Genomic DNA, 13598 nt, shown 5'->3' with positions numbered 1-13598 from the left:
ATGACACTTTCAGTTAACTTGATGTTGTCTTTCTGCAGTCATCACTCTAATTGTCACGAAGCGCAAGACTTATCAACCTGACTGAATTAACAGATTGAATGGTGTGGAGTGATTTGTTATAAATCTTTGGCCGATATCACTTCCTTCTGGCCAAACAATTGTGCAAAATAATTGGGCTTCTTGCAGCGTAGAAACTGCTTTCTCCAATCTTGGTTCCTTTGTGGGGGTCTCAGAAATATTGAACCAGCTTCCAACAGTTCCAGCAAGGCAACTGATCAAATGTAAAAGAGCAGGTCAGTGGCCAGTTTTTGGTGTTGCTCCTCCCAACTGCAAGGTAATTGTGGAAGTTTCTTTCGAAATCTATAAGCACATGTATTATCAGCATTGAGGTGAAGAATATAAAAGTGCTTGGATTGGAGTTAAGATATTGTAGCCGACCTATAGTTTCTGATTTCTTTTCCGGAAATGCTCAAAAAATGAGAAAACTTGTATCATCACCCCATAGAACAATTTGTTGGGATTTACTGAAAACAGCAAGGCCTTAGCTACTTTGGGTTGGGCGAGTCGGTTGTCAAGGGCGGGGCGAGAGCGAGCGGCTATGGGCGGGTCAAGAACGAGTTGCTATGGCGATCCTGGCCGGTGGTGGATTGTGGGAAGTAAGGAGACGTCATCAGCGCGGCGGTAATTTTTGAACAAGAAGAAGTTGTTTTGAGTTTAGCGTCTTTAGGTTCCGAGAGAAATGAGTGCCCACTCTGGAATGGTTAGTAACTGTGTAAACGTTAGGGTGGGAGTGTGGAATTCAGCTGAGTTGGCAGCGGGAGCTCACCTGGCAGCCCATGTGATTTTAACCAGTTAAGCCCAGGGAAGGGAAGGGAAGGGAAGGGGAGAGGAGAGGAGAGTGGTGTGGGGAATGGATATATTCCAAAGGAGAATGAGGAGGCTGCATAACTTTACTCGGGGGCTGCAGAGTGTGCACTCGCAGTGGAACCCACCAACCTTGTTTGTTTTCTTTCTTTTGCAACGAGTCGTGCGTCTGGGACCTACTGATTGCATTTGTATAGTGCCTTTCACGATCACCAGACATCTTGAAGGGCTTTAAAGCTAATCACCTGTATTCTGTAAATCGTCACTACTGTAGTGTAGGAAATAACAGCCTTTATGCACGCAGTAAGCCCATTTAAATTGCAGTGTGATAATGACCAGTTAATGTTTGCGATGTTGTCTGAGGGAATAAATATTGGTCAGGATGCCAGCAAAACTGTGAACGGTTTTGGTCCCCTTAATCTGAGGCAAGATATATTTGCATTAGAGGTAGTCCAGATAAATTTTGTAAGGTTGATCTGGGTATGGAGGGATTTCCTTATGAGGAGAGGCTGAGGAGGTTGGGCCTATACTCATTGAAATTTAAAAGAATGACAACTTTATTTAAACATTCAGGGTATCATTTTTGAAATGTTGATTAAATGAGTACAATGCATAGAATACTTCATTTTGATGTGTGCTACCTTGTTGTGCAATTCTGGAATTGGGAACTCTTCCACCATATCTTAAGAATAGCAATTTGCATTAATAAAGCACCTAAAATGTAGCAAAAAATGTCCAAAAGTGCTTCACTGGAGCATCATGAGACAAAAATTGACGTGAACTAAGTTAAAGATTGGAATTGCTGAAAAGCTTGGTTTTAAAAGATAGGTTTTAAGGAGTGGCTTGAGAAGAAGGCAGAGGGGCTTTGCATCTTGACAGCTGAGGTCACAGTCACCAGTGGTGAATCAACAAAACTGGACTGCACAAAAGCTCAGTATCCAAGAGACAATTTGTTTTTAGAGAATTGCATGACTTGATAAACTTGGAGATGAGGAGAACTGAAAACTTTCAATGGGTGTATTATAATACAGGACCCTCACTATTTCTTAGTGGTGGCAATACAGAGCCATGGCAGCTATAATTTCACTTCACATCACATCCCAAAATAATCAACCTGCTTTAGCTCAGATATGTTTTACACAATACATTTTGGGTTTGATTAGACAGCCATATAGTTTTTAATAATTGTAATCTTCAAAGGTCAACACAGAACCAGATGAGCATGTAGAAGGCTCTTGCTTCCTGATGTTGATATTTTTAATTCTCAGGTATTATTATCAAAGTCAGGCCCAACTCCCATTTAACCTTGCAAAACCTGAGGCCAGAGAGTAGAAGTAGGGCAGGTGAGGCAGCACGGTTGCCATGGAAATGTTTCTAAACAATCTGTTGAGTTGATTGGGGTGGGGGTAGGTGTTGCAGCCAGACGCTATCAAAGTCAAGGGAGGCAGAGTTTGCCATGATAGGGAACAGGTTTGATTTTGGAACTTGAAGGAATGTCCTGAACATCCTAACCTGAAAAGAAATGTTTTAACTTGCATTCTTAATCCAGTACTAGATCTGCTGTTCTTTCACCTGATGCTTCTGCCAAAGTTGGCACTGGGTACTAATGTGTGATACAGCATAAAAGTTTGTTTTGGTGCTGGCAAATACCATCAGACCTCAATGCATAGTAGTCCATTGTGCCCAAAGTACACCTGTTAAAAGTGGGGATCATATCATGTAGATGATACATCCCAAATATTTCCATCCTGAACATGCCAAGTTATCATATGTCAGGTTATATTCTCAGCACCTTTCTGCACTTTTTTTCCAGTTTCTGTCTCAAGGGTGAGATCTTAAATTATATTTTACTATCTTGCACTAAGCCATTGCACGGATTGCTTTGAAGGAAGAAAAGTTTGAAATAATTTTACGCCCAATTACCTTTGTGATGAATGTGCCTAAGATAAGCATTAATGGCCTACTTAGTAGTTGTAAGTGTATTTTTAAGTTGCACAAAGATTAATGAATGATGATAAATTGTTTGTAGGTGGGTTGATTAGTTTTTATTTTATCAAAACATAACAAATGCATACTGGAATTTTATTATCAAATATTGCATTGTTTTGAGATCTTTAGTGCTAAATATGGCACATTGTTTAGATTATGCAATCATTGAAATGCAAATCAGAGCTTACCAGCTTTAAATAAATTATATTAAACAAAAAGGAGCACCTATATCTCATTGATGCCTTCAGTGTTCAAAGGCTTCAATGTGAATTTTTTTATAGCTTGAAGTGCAATGTCAAATTAAAATCAAAATGTTTTGTTTTGTTTGAAGTTGGATAATGCTTATTGCTATCAAGATTTGAAAGTGCTATGGTTTACCTATTTCTAATGTCTTCTACTTTGTGGAGCTTCAATCCCATCTGAGTTCAGTTTTTATAGTCATAGAGTCACACAGCACAGAAACAAACCTTTCTATCCAACTGTTCCACGCTAACCAGCCATCCCAATCGGACCTAATCCCATTTGCCAGCATTTGGCCCGTGTTCCTCGAGACTATTCTTATCTATATACTCATCCTGATACTTTTCAAATGTTGCGATTTTATTGTATAATTTTGCCTACTTAAGCGAGCAGTTAATATTAAGATACCAATCTCTTATTATCTAATCTCTAATGATAATGTATTTCTCTAGAGTTTAGATGATTGTGCTGATAAATATACTGATTTCAGGATTCAGCTAGAGTAGACCAAATGTCAGATTTACTTTCTCACATGTTTTTGAACGGTATTAATTCATTTTTTATAATAGCTGCAAGAACCGTACAGTTTTAATGAAACATTGATGAATGCAATCTAGAATATTAAATATTGATGCAGACTAGTGAAAGAATTGAAGGGTAGCATTTCAGTAATGGGGGTTCCTTGAAAATGACTAGGGGTTGGAGGTTTTGTAAATGTGAATAAAGTCAAAGAAGGTTAAAACTGGCAATACCCTTGCCACATCAGGATGGTTTACTAAAATTGACTAGCTAAACAGTAAAGTGATTCATGTCCTGAGGTCTGTCAGCAATACTCTGAGTAAATGTAAAGGAGTGTTTTTCAATTGCAGAAGTTGTCAAAATGAATTTGAGTATGATGGGAATATGCAGTCAAAGCCAAAGAAGTGCGGTAAAAATCCCTGAAAATAGGGAAGAGGGAGCATCTCTGTACTAAAGCCAGTGGAATTTTTAATTTGGTCCAATGATCCTTTAACATTTGGGATTGGTTTCAAATGGAGCAGGGTAATATTGAATAAATCGGTTGCTTGCCTCAGTATCTAAATCAAATACTTAGCATTCAAACAAAGAGGGAGGGAACAAGTACAGAAAATGCTGAAGAAACTCAGCAGGTCTGGCATCATCTCTGGAGAGAGATAGAGTTAATGTTTCCATTCCAGTGTGACACTTCAGAAGAAAGAGGGAGGCATCTAATTGGGGCTTGATTAGACTATTGTTGTACTTCTGTGATCTAGTTTCAAATCCTACCCAGAAGGAAGAAAATCTCTGGCTTTGGTACTGTGTGACGTTGCCTATTAGTACATTTTTGAGACAACCACTTTCAGCCAGAGAAATCACATTGCGTGGTGTAGGAAATGGCAAGAAAGTTAGGGGTGTTTCAAAGAGCTGTTTTTAAAAATACAGTAGGGTAGAGTGTAGAAACTTTTACTTTGTACGTAACTACGTATTTGACCTGGAGCTACCTTAAGTGGAGAATGTACTGTTCCCCAGCATTAATATCTCGTGCCTTAATTGGCACATACAGGTTGTTTGGTGTCATTGGTTTATCTACGGTTTATTTGATCATTTGAGAGGTGAAATCTTCATCTATAAAGATAATGGAGCAAAAACATCAGGTATGAGTCTGCTGTCAGTTTTTTTTATTCTGCAGCACCTTTGTTGTATTCCATATGTACCAAACCAAAAGTCCCAGGTGTAAAGGAAATATTACAATTCATTAATCCCCTTGGGGCATTGCTAGTCATGATGTCACTACAGCTAGTTCTGCTATAACACTTGTTTCATTAGCTCGAGTTAGCTTCAGAATAAACCTCCAACCTACATGGCTTTGTTACTTCAAAAACTCCGATTTCAAAATTCTGCTGATCAATACATTTTACTATTATTTTGATAGGTGTTTTTCACCTGCCAATACATCCATCCGTTCTCGAACATTCTTCACATGGGGTGCCATGTAAAACCAAGACAATGAATGATTTATTTTTTTTCTTGCCCTATCTAAACTTAGTTTATATGATGTGATGAAGTTTTTAGGGGTTTATGAATATGGTAAATTATGAATTGTTGATGTCTACCTAATAACATCAATTTAGTTTCAAGTTAAAGGTACCGAATTAGATTTTGGTTGTGAAAACTTCGAAAGTAATGAGTTATTTAATTGAGATTGTCAATTGAAAGTGCCAGTCTTAGTTTCTGGACCTTTACGGTCATTAGACCAATAAATGAAACAGCACCTCCCTTAAAATACCCTATTGTAAATTTGTTCAGAAACTCTTTTATTTGAAATTTATTTCTTCTGAAAGTAATGAATTTTCAGGTATTGTACAAGATGGATGAGAAAATAAAGGAGTTTCAATGCAGATTATTTTGTGACCACAGTTTATTCCTAAATTGTATTATTAAAGTTTTTGAATTTTCCTATTTTCTCTCCAAGGCTTGCAGTTTCCAGAAGCTATTTTCTGTTGATGAAGAGTTTGATGATGATGATGATGTAAGTAATTTTCTATATAATTGATGTTAGGGGAGACAATGGCCTAGTGGTATTAGATTGTGAATTCAATTTTTAAAAATTACAGAAAAAATCCGCAATTAAGAGTCCATGAATCCACTGTCGATTGTCGGAAAAACCCATTTGGTTTATTAATGTCGGCCTTACCTAGTCTGGACTACATGTGACTCCGATCCACAGCCAAGTGGTTGACTCCTAACTGACCTGCGGACAATTATGGATGGGCAATAAATGCTGACCTAGCCAGCGACACCCTCATCCTATGAATGAATTAAACAAAATTCATTGATGAAAATATTCAATGTTTTGAAATTCATTCTTCAAATGCTACATTAGAAGAAAATATGATCTTCGGCTATTTTCAAAATAACTTTTTCAGTCAGCTCTGTACACTGAATATATAGTTTCTAAACATGAAATGTGCTTAACCAGTGAGATACTAACTGCCAAATACACATTTTAAAACTTATTACTTATTTAACCATGCTGTAATGCATTACAATTTTTCTTTTGTTGTAATTTACCTATTCTGCATTTTCTGGAATAATCCCTTATATGTTTGCCACTACATCACTATTGACCTATCCCTTAACCTGAGCACTGATGCATTGATCTTGGTTTTGCATAACGGGCTGTTGGACTTTTATCAACGTGCAAAGTCTGAACATTTGGGCAATCTGGAGCTCTCTTACGTCAGTAGATGTAAGATGGATTTCAAAATGGATCCCACAAGCTTGATAGGAACCAAAATTTGGATATGGATTCCATTTCAGAAGAAAGAACTTTTTTCCTATCGGTAACATAAATGAAAATTTCTAAAATGTGAATAAACCTGCATATTTAGCTATTGATTTCTCTGTTGAGAGAAACTGTCCTCCAACTAAATCAGTGTCAAAATGTTATGAGAAAAAGGAGATGCTGTTTTTGAATCAATATTTTGATATTTTGGTCTGCAACAATTGTGGACTTGTGGCAACTGAAATTGAAGAAAACCAATTGATAAACTCATTCAGTTTTGCATTTGATATTTTAAAAAAATCAGACAAAAATAACTTGGTTGAAAGACAGTGATGTGCAATAATTTCCTTTCAGTAACATTAAATAAATTATTGCAAGATAAGTAATTAAAATCTCACCTGAGCTAAAGCATAAATGTCACTTGGGCCAAAATACAGTGGAGCAATGTATCCTCAAATTTTGTTATGGAGTGCATGGGTATTTTGATTAGTTCCATGGCTGAGCAGAGTCTATGGGTTACTGCACAGCTGTGTACAGGAAATGTTACAGAGGAGTATAGTACTAGTAAAATCTTTAAAATATAAGGGAATATTTGCAATTTGGAAGTGGTGACTGTTCAATTTGTGATCCGTTGGTTAGCATGGATTCATTTATTTTAGTCACTAACAGTGGTGGCTGGTCAAATCAAACAGCAGTCATATTTTGATTTTTTTTTTTCTGAAGTTATTATAATATCAACAGTAATGGTAATTATAAGAAAACATAGACATCAGATGACACAGCTTAAAATTATTTTTAACTTTGCTCGTTTTCTAATTCTATTTGGGTAGCAATGTTTTTTCTCCTCGTACGCACTCACTGTCTGTATTTCTGCTTCTTAATGGTTTTACACTATAATATGTATTTTGTATCAAAGCACCATATGAAAGCATCTGAATCTTCATGTTGATAAACAACTGCTTCCAATGTCTACATTGCCTAGCATATGCAAGTCATGCCTGTTGACATAGTCTGTGAAATAATGGATTTCTGTTGCACCATTTGAAATTTGGCTCCTTGGAACAACTTGCATGTGTTTACCAAGTACTGCAGAGTAGAACTCATGACGCAGATCAGGACATGACGGGGGCCAAGTTGCAAAATAAATAGGGAGTTTGTTATAAAGTGGAAAAAGGTTGGGATTAGAGGTAGTTAGGCAAAAAATGGAAACTGGTATCAACAACGATTAATGCTAAGACCATTGTTCACCACTTACTGAAGCAAGGAATCAGTGATTGCAAATCAAATCAAATTTAATCTTCCTTTAATACAAAGGAAGACTGCTGCAAAATCCCGGAAGAAATTCAATGAAATTGCAAAATGGGGGTGTGGTAACCAGCATCAATATAGATACGTATAAGGGAGTATATTTTGGTAAGAATAAGGTCACATACACTAAGTCTCTAAGTTGTAGTGGAACAGTGGTCTAGGTGTATAGATACATGTCATCAAAAGTATTGATACAGGTTAATAAAGACAATTATCATGACAGATTTTAATGTACGTGTAGACTGGAAAAATCAGATGGGGAGAATGTAGTCTAGAGGAGGAATTCACTGAATATGTTCTGGACAGTTTCTTAGACCAGCATGTTATGGTGCTAATCAGAGAGCAGCCTATACTATACTAGGTTTTGACCAATGAGGTGGGATTAATTACTAAATTCATCATGAGAGCACCCCTGGGAAATAGAGACCATAATATGATTGAATTTTGCATATATTTTAAAGAGGAGAAATGTGGGTTCAAGACTAGTTTAAATTGAAACAAAGGCAACAATGAAGGCATGAAAATAGAGCTAGCAAATGTGAACTGGCAATTTAGGTTAAGGGATAGGTCAGTAGTGTTGTAGTGGTAAACATAGACATTCCAGAAAATGCAGAATAGGTAAATTACTACAAATAAGAAAAATTATAAGGGATAGATCTACTATCTGTGAATCATGAAAAAGTCAAAAAAAAAATCAAACTCGAAGAAAAGACATATGATTCTAGCATCTAGGTAGATGGCAGGTCGGGAGATTGGACAGAATATTAAAAAAAAAATACAAAGAAGTACTAAAAGATTAATCAGGAGGGAAAGATCAGAGTACAAGAGAAAGTAATCCAAAAATATAAAAACAAATAGGAAAAGTTTCTTTAAGAGTTATCAAAGTAAGTGTTGGTCCTTTAGAAAATAAATCTGGGGAATTAGTAATGAAGGATAAAGAGATGGCAGATGAACTGAACAGATATTTTGCATTGATTCTCACCAGAAAGAGTACAGATTATTGGAATTCTTTGAAGAAGTAATTTGTGCTAGATAAAGGAGAACCAGCGGATGTATTGTCTTTTAATTTCCAGAATACATTTGATATGGTGCCACAAATAAAAGATCATTGTATGAGGGGTAACACATTGGCATGGTTAGAAGATTAACTGGATTAACAGGATGCAGAGAGAAGGAATAAGCGGGTCTTTTTCAAGCTGGCAGGATGTCACCAGTAGTGTGCCAAAGAGGAAGGTGTTGGGATCTCAACTCTTTACAGTTTGTATAAATTATTTTGGATGAAGGGATTGAAGGTATGGTAGCTCAATTTGCTGAAGACATAAAGATAGGTAGAAAAATATTTTGTGAAGAGGACAACAGGAGCCTACAAAGAGGTATTGATAAATTAAGTACATGGGCAAAGATCTGACAAATGGATTATAAATGTGGCAAAGTGTGAAATTGTCCATTTTTTGGCAAAAAGAATAAATATATGTATTATCTAAATGGAGCAAGATTGCAGAGCTCTGAGATGCAGAGAGAGATTTGGGTGTTCTCATACACGATTTAAAGAAGGTTAGTATGCAGATATAAAAAGTAATCGGGACAGCTAATAGAAGGTTATGATCTATTGTAAGGAGAATTGAATGTAAGAGTCGTGAGGTTATGCAGGATACAGGATGTTGGTGAGACTGCATCTCGAGTACTGTGTATATTACTGGTCACCGTACTTGGGGAAGGATATTAATGGGTTGGAAACATCTTAGAGAAGGTTTATTAGACTGATCCCTGGAATGAGCAGATTACCTTATGCGGAAAGGCTAGGCAGACTAGGCATGTATCTTCTGCAGTTTAGACGAGCCAGAGGCAACTTAATTGAAACATATAAGATCCTGAGGAAACTTGACCAAGTGGATGTTGAAGGGATGTTACCTCTTGCGGTAGAATCTAAAACTAGGGATCATAGTTAAAAATAAGGGGACATCCACTTAAAACGGAGACAATGAAATTCCTTTCTGCTGAGGGTTAAGAGTCTTTGGAATGTCCTTCCTCAAAAGGCAGTAGATGCAGAATTTTTAAATATTTTAAAAGCAGAGGTAGATAAATTCTTTATCCCCTTAATAATAATCAATAATTTTTGGGTTATGTAAGAATGCAAAATGGAAATTAAATTAAGTGGAAATTAAAATAAAATCAGCCATGATATATATGAATGGCACAGCAGCCTCAAAGGGCTGACTGGCCTACTCTTGTTCTTTATTCGTGTAGCAAGAAGGTTGAACATATCTGAGGCTTTTTACTTATTTTCAGTTGTGATATGTACACTTTTTTTTAATGTTTCAAAAGCATTAATTTGCAACTAACTCTTGATTGGAAAGCCCTCTGATTGAAAAATGTAATCGTATTTTATGATTTATTTCAAAAATACTCGAAGTGATAGGGTATTTCAATAGGTTTATTTTCCATTGCGCACTGTTTTACTTTGTTAGTTGGATTTTTATTTTCAGTGTAGCTCATCAGCATCAATAATCAGATTTGTTTTAATTAAAATCCTCTGTTGAATTATCGTTGGTCCAGATGCTAAATCATTCTGAATTAAGTGTAACATTTTTTCAAGGTCAATAAAATAAGTTATTACATAATTGTCTTGCAACTTAAATTGTTAGAGTTTAACTTAAGCAATTATTTTAAAATCAAGATTAAGTTCTTAAATTTTTGAGTCGACATTCATCAGTTATGATCTCCAGTGACGTATAGCTAATTGTCTTTTTCTCTTTAATTCACTATGGACAGGATTTATTATTGGCTGTGTTGGATGTTGAAAAGACCACTACCAGCTCATCTGGAGCAAATCCGTGTGTTGGGTTAAGGCCCATTGCTTCAGTTCTCAGGACACCTACTAATTCGTGTTACGAACCCAAGAACTTGCCACATGGCAGCTTGGGTCAGAGGTATTGCCAGTTGGAGTATGGTTGTACTTCAAAAAATATGACCAATGAGGATCCAACAAAAAATGCAATGGCCGTGTCAGTAGATTCTTCAAAATCAAACAACTGGAATAACAAGCAGAACTCAACCCCTGACTTGAAGCAGAACTCCACTGAAATTGATGATTTATTTTGGTCTGACTGTGAGGAATTGGAGGAGGATGGTAATGTGCCAAATACAACATTGAGGAAGACCAGTAGTCCAAGATTTTTTGAGAAGACAGTTGTAACCCCTGGAATTGTTCCCTCTCCAAAATGTCAAAATGATCCTGCTACGCTACCAGCAACATTGTCACGACATGCAAAAGCAGACATTGGCAAGAATGAAAGTTGCAAAGCGACTGCTCCTTGCAAGTATAGTCAAGAAATGATTCAGATAAATTATTCTGAGACTGCGTGCCAAGCTTTGAAGTTGTTCAGTCACCCATCATTTGAATTTAACCAGTGTCCAACCACTTTGAGCAATTCCAATTCTGGTGGCATTAGAAAGCAAGGAGCCAAAAGTTCCTCTGAGATAATTGAAAGCCATGGTCATTCTGCTACACTGTCAAATGTTGTGCCAAGAACTGAATTGTGTAGTCCTATTCCATCTGACAATATTAGATCAGCAAAAGAATTATTAACACCAGTGCCACAAAATAATTTGGGAAAAAACATACGAGGGAATGCTATTGGCTCATGTAAACTTTTGTCTTCAAACCTGCAGACTCAATCTAGACCACAGCAAGTAAGTTCTACTGCCGCTCAGAACTGTCCAAATCCAGTGCTGTTCAGACCAAGGCTACCTCTTCAGAACTCTGCATTCCCTAAACACTTCAATGGAGATGTCAAAAGAGCAGTTATGTCCAGTATTGAGCCTCGACCATTAATGTGTGCTACTGAAAGCCCATCAGCTGCTAAAGGAGCTCAGTATTCACCAGCAACAAATTCAGGTTGTGTGGGAACCCCTGTTACCAATCACTTGATTCAGTTGGTATCGGCTGCTAATCGGACACCAGAAGCTGTGAGGTCAGACAGGCCCCGACCGAAACGACGCTTTCCTGGACCTGCTGGAATTCTTCCTCAACAGGTATGACAGCAGACACTGCGTTAAGAATGAACCAGTTATTTTGATTTGTTCTATCTAGTTCGTCCCTAAATTAAAATTGTTGTGCAGTATTGTAATTGTGAATACTGCCATGAAATAAAAGAAGAAAGCAATAAAATGTCCTTAGTTTATCTTTCCTAAGTAGTTACTTGAGGGAACAATTGTTCTATAATCATAATGTTAATGGGCTAGTAATCCAGAGGCCTCATTTAGAGCTTTAGAGCCATTACCTCAAATCTCACCACGGCAAAACTTTTCAATTCTTTTTCACTTAAACAAATCTGAAATAAAAACCTGTTCTTGATAATGAAGAGCATCTACGAGGCTGTAATTAAAAACCCAACTGATTCACTAATGTCCTTCTTACCTGGAACAAAAACAAAGTTGCTGGAAAAGCTCAACAGGTCTGGCAGCATCTGTGAAGGGAAAAACAGAGTTAATGTTTTGGGTCTGGTGACCCTTCCTCAGAACTGCGCGATGAGTTCTGTGGGGCACGAGCAGGCTGAAACAACAGGTCTGCCTGGACAGTCCTGTTTGTGGATTTTTGGCAGGAGGTAGAAATGAGCTGTGTGGGGTTGGGGGACTGTTAGCTTGGAAGTGGAGTGGAGGAGTTCACTGGGTGAAATGAGATCAGTAACTGTAGTGGATACAATGGCCTGATGTGCCATGGTGGGGTCATGGTCCAGAGGAAGGTAGAAGGAGGTATCTGAGAGTTGGCACTCAGCCTCTGCAAGGTAGAGGTCAGTACACCAGATACAACAGCACCACCCTTATCGGCAGGCTTAATGACACAGTCGAGGTTAGATCCGAGTACATGGAGTGCAGTCAGTTTGGAGGGAGATAGGTTGGATTTAGTGAGAGGGGCAGCAAAATTGAGGCGACTAACGTCACGTCGATAGTTCTCAATGAACAGATCGAATGCAGGTAAAAGGCCGGAGGGAGAGTGTTGAAGTTGGGCAAAGGGGTCTGTGGGATGGGAAGAGGTCTCTTGTCCAAAGAAATGAGCACGGAGGCAAAGACAGCGGAAGAAGAGTTCGACGTCATATCATGCCCGAACTTTGTTAAGGTGGGGACACGGGAATAAAGCTGAGGCCTTTGCTGAATACGGAGCGTTCAGCATCGGAGAGCGGAAGGTTTGGGGGGGATGGTGAATATCTGGCAGGAGGTGGAGTTGGGAGAGGGGATGGAGTCAGGGTGAAGGGGAGGAGAGGAAGGTTCCAGAGGGCTGTGGGTATTTTTGAGTTGTTGCATCTTGTGGGCCTTGATGCCTGAAAGGAAAAGAAGAAAAAGTTTCTTGTTAGCATGACGAATGAGCCGGAGGATGAAGTGGAACTCCAGACCCAGTGCGTTGCGATGCTGTTGTAGAGAAAGGTTGAGAGTATGCATGTGACGCCGCATGGCACTGAGTTGGATCTCAGGATGTGGCGAGAGCAGCTGTCCATGGAGCGTTGAACATCACGGAGATATCTGTGATCCTGGGAGGATTCAAAACATGAGGGATGAAACTTCAGTTGGAATCCACGTGGGGTGAGTCTGAGCTGGAGGCAGTCACTGAGGAATGTGATATGGCTGTGGAAATGAGTTTTAGCAAATACTTGGTCGAACACCAGGAGTGACAGTGAAATTAATGACAGTGGGCAAGAAGAGAGATTGGAACGGAAATCCTGTCAGAGGGAGGAGCAGAACTTCTTCAAGGTGGGCATGCCTGGAAGAGATGTGGCAGTGAATTAAATACGAAATAAAAACCAAAAGAACTGCGGATGCTGTAAATCAGGAACAAAAACAAAGTTGCTGGAAAAGCTCAGCAGGCGGGGCAGCATCTGTGAAGGAAAAAACAGAGTTAACGGTTCGGGTCTGGTGA

The 13598-nt window shown here is 38.2% G+C and overlaps 1 protein-coding gene across 1 annotated transcript in view; it reads left to right on the top strand.

Moving 5' to 3' along the window:
- The first annotated feature begins 649 nt into the window (after nucleotides 1-649).
- Nucleotides 650-13598, top strand: part of hrob (homologous recombination factor with OB-fold) — a 38181-nt gene continuing 25232 nt past the window's right edge. The window contains exons 1-3 of the mRNA XM_020524536.2: nucleotides 650-760; nucleotides 5564-5620; nucleotides 10457-11719. Of these exons, the coding sequence (XP_020380125.2) occupies nucleotides 740-760; nucleotides 5564-5620; nucleotides 10457-11719 (1341 nt within the window). The 5' untranslated portion in view covers nucleotides 650-739. The remainder of the gene's footprint in view (nucleotides 761-5563; nucleotides 5621-10456; nucleotides 11720-13598) is intronic.

This window comes from Rhincodon typus, chromosome 30 (genome assembly GCF_021869965.1).
Source record: "Rhincodon typus isolate 14 chromosome 30, sRhiTyp1.1, whole genome shotgun sequence".
NCBI classification, from domain to species: domain Eukaryota; kingdom Metazoa; phylum Chordata; class Chondrichthyes; order Orectolobiformes; family Rhincodontidae; genus Rhincodon; species Rhincodon typus.
This window is presented reverse-complemented; position numbering and strand designations above follow the sequence as displayed.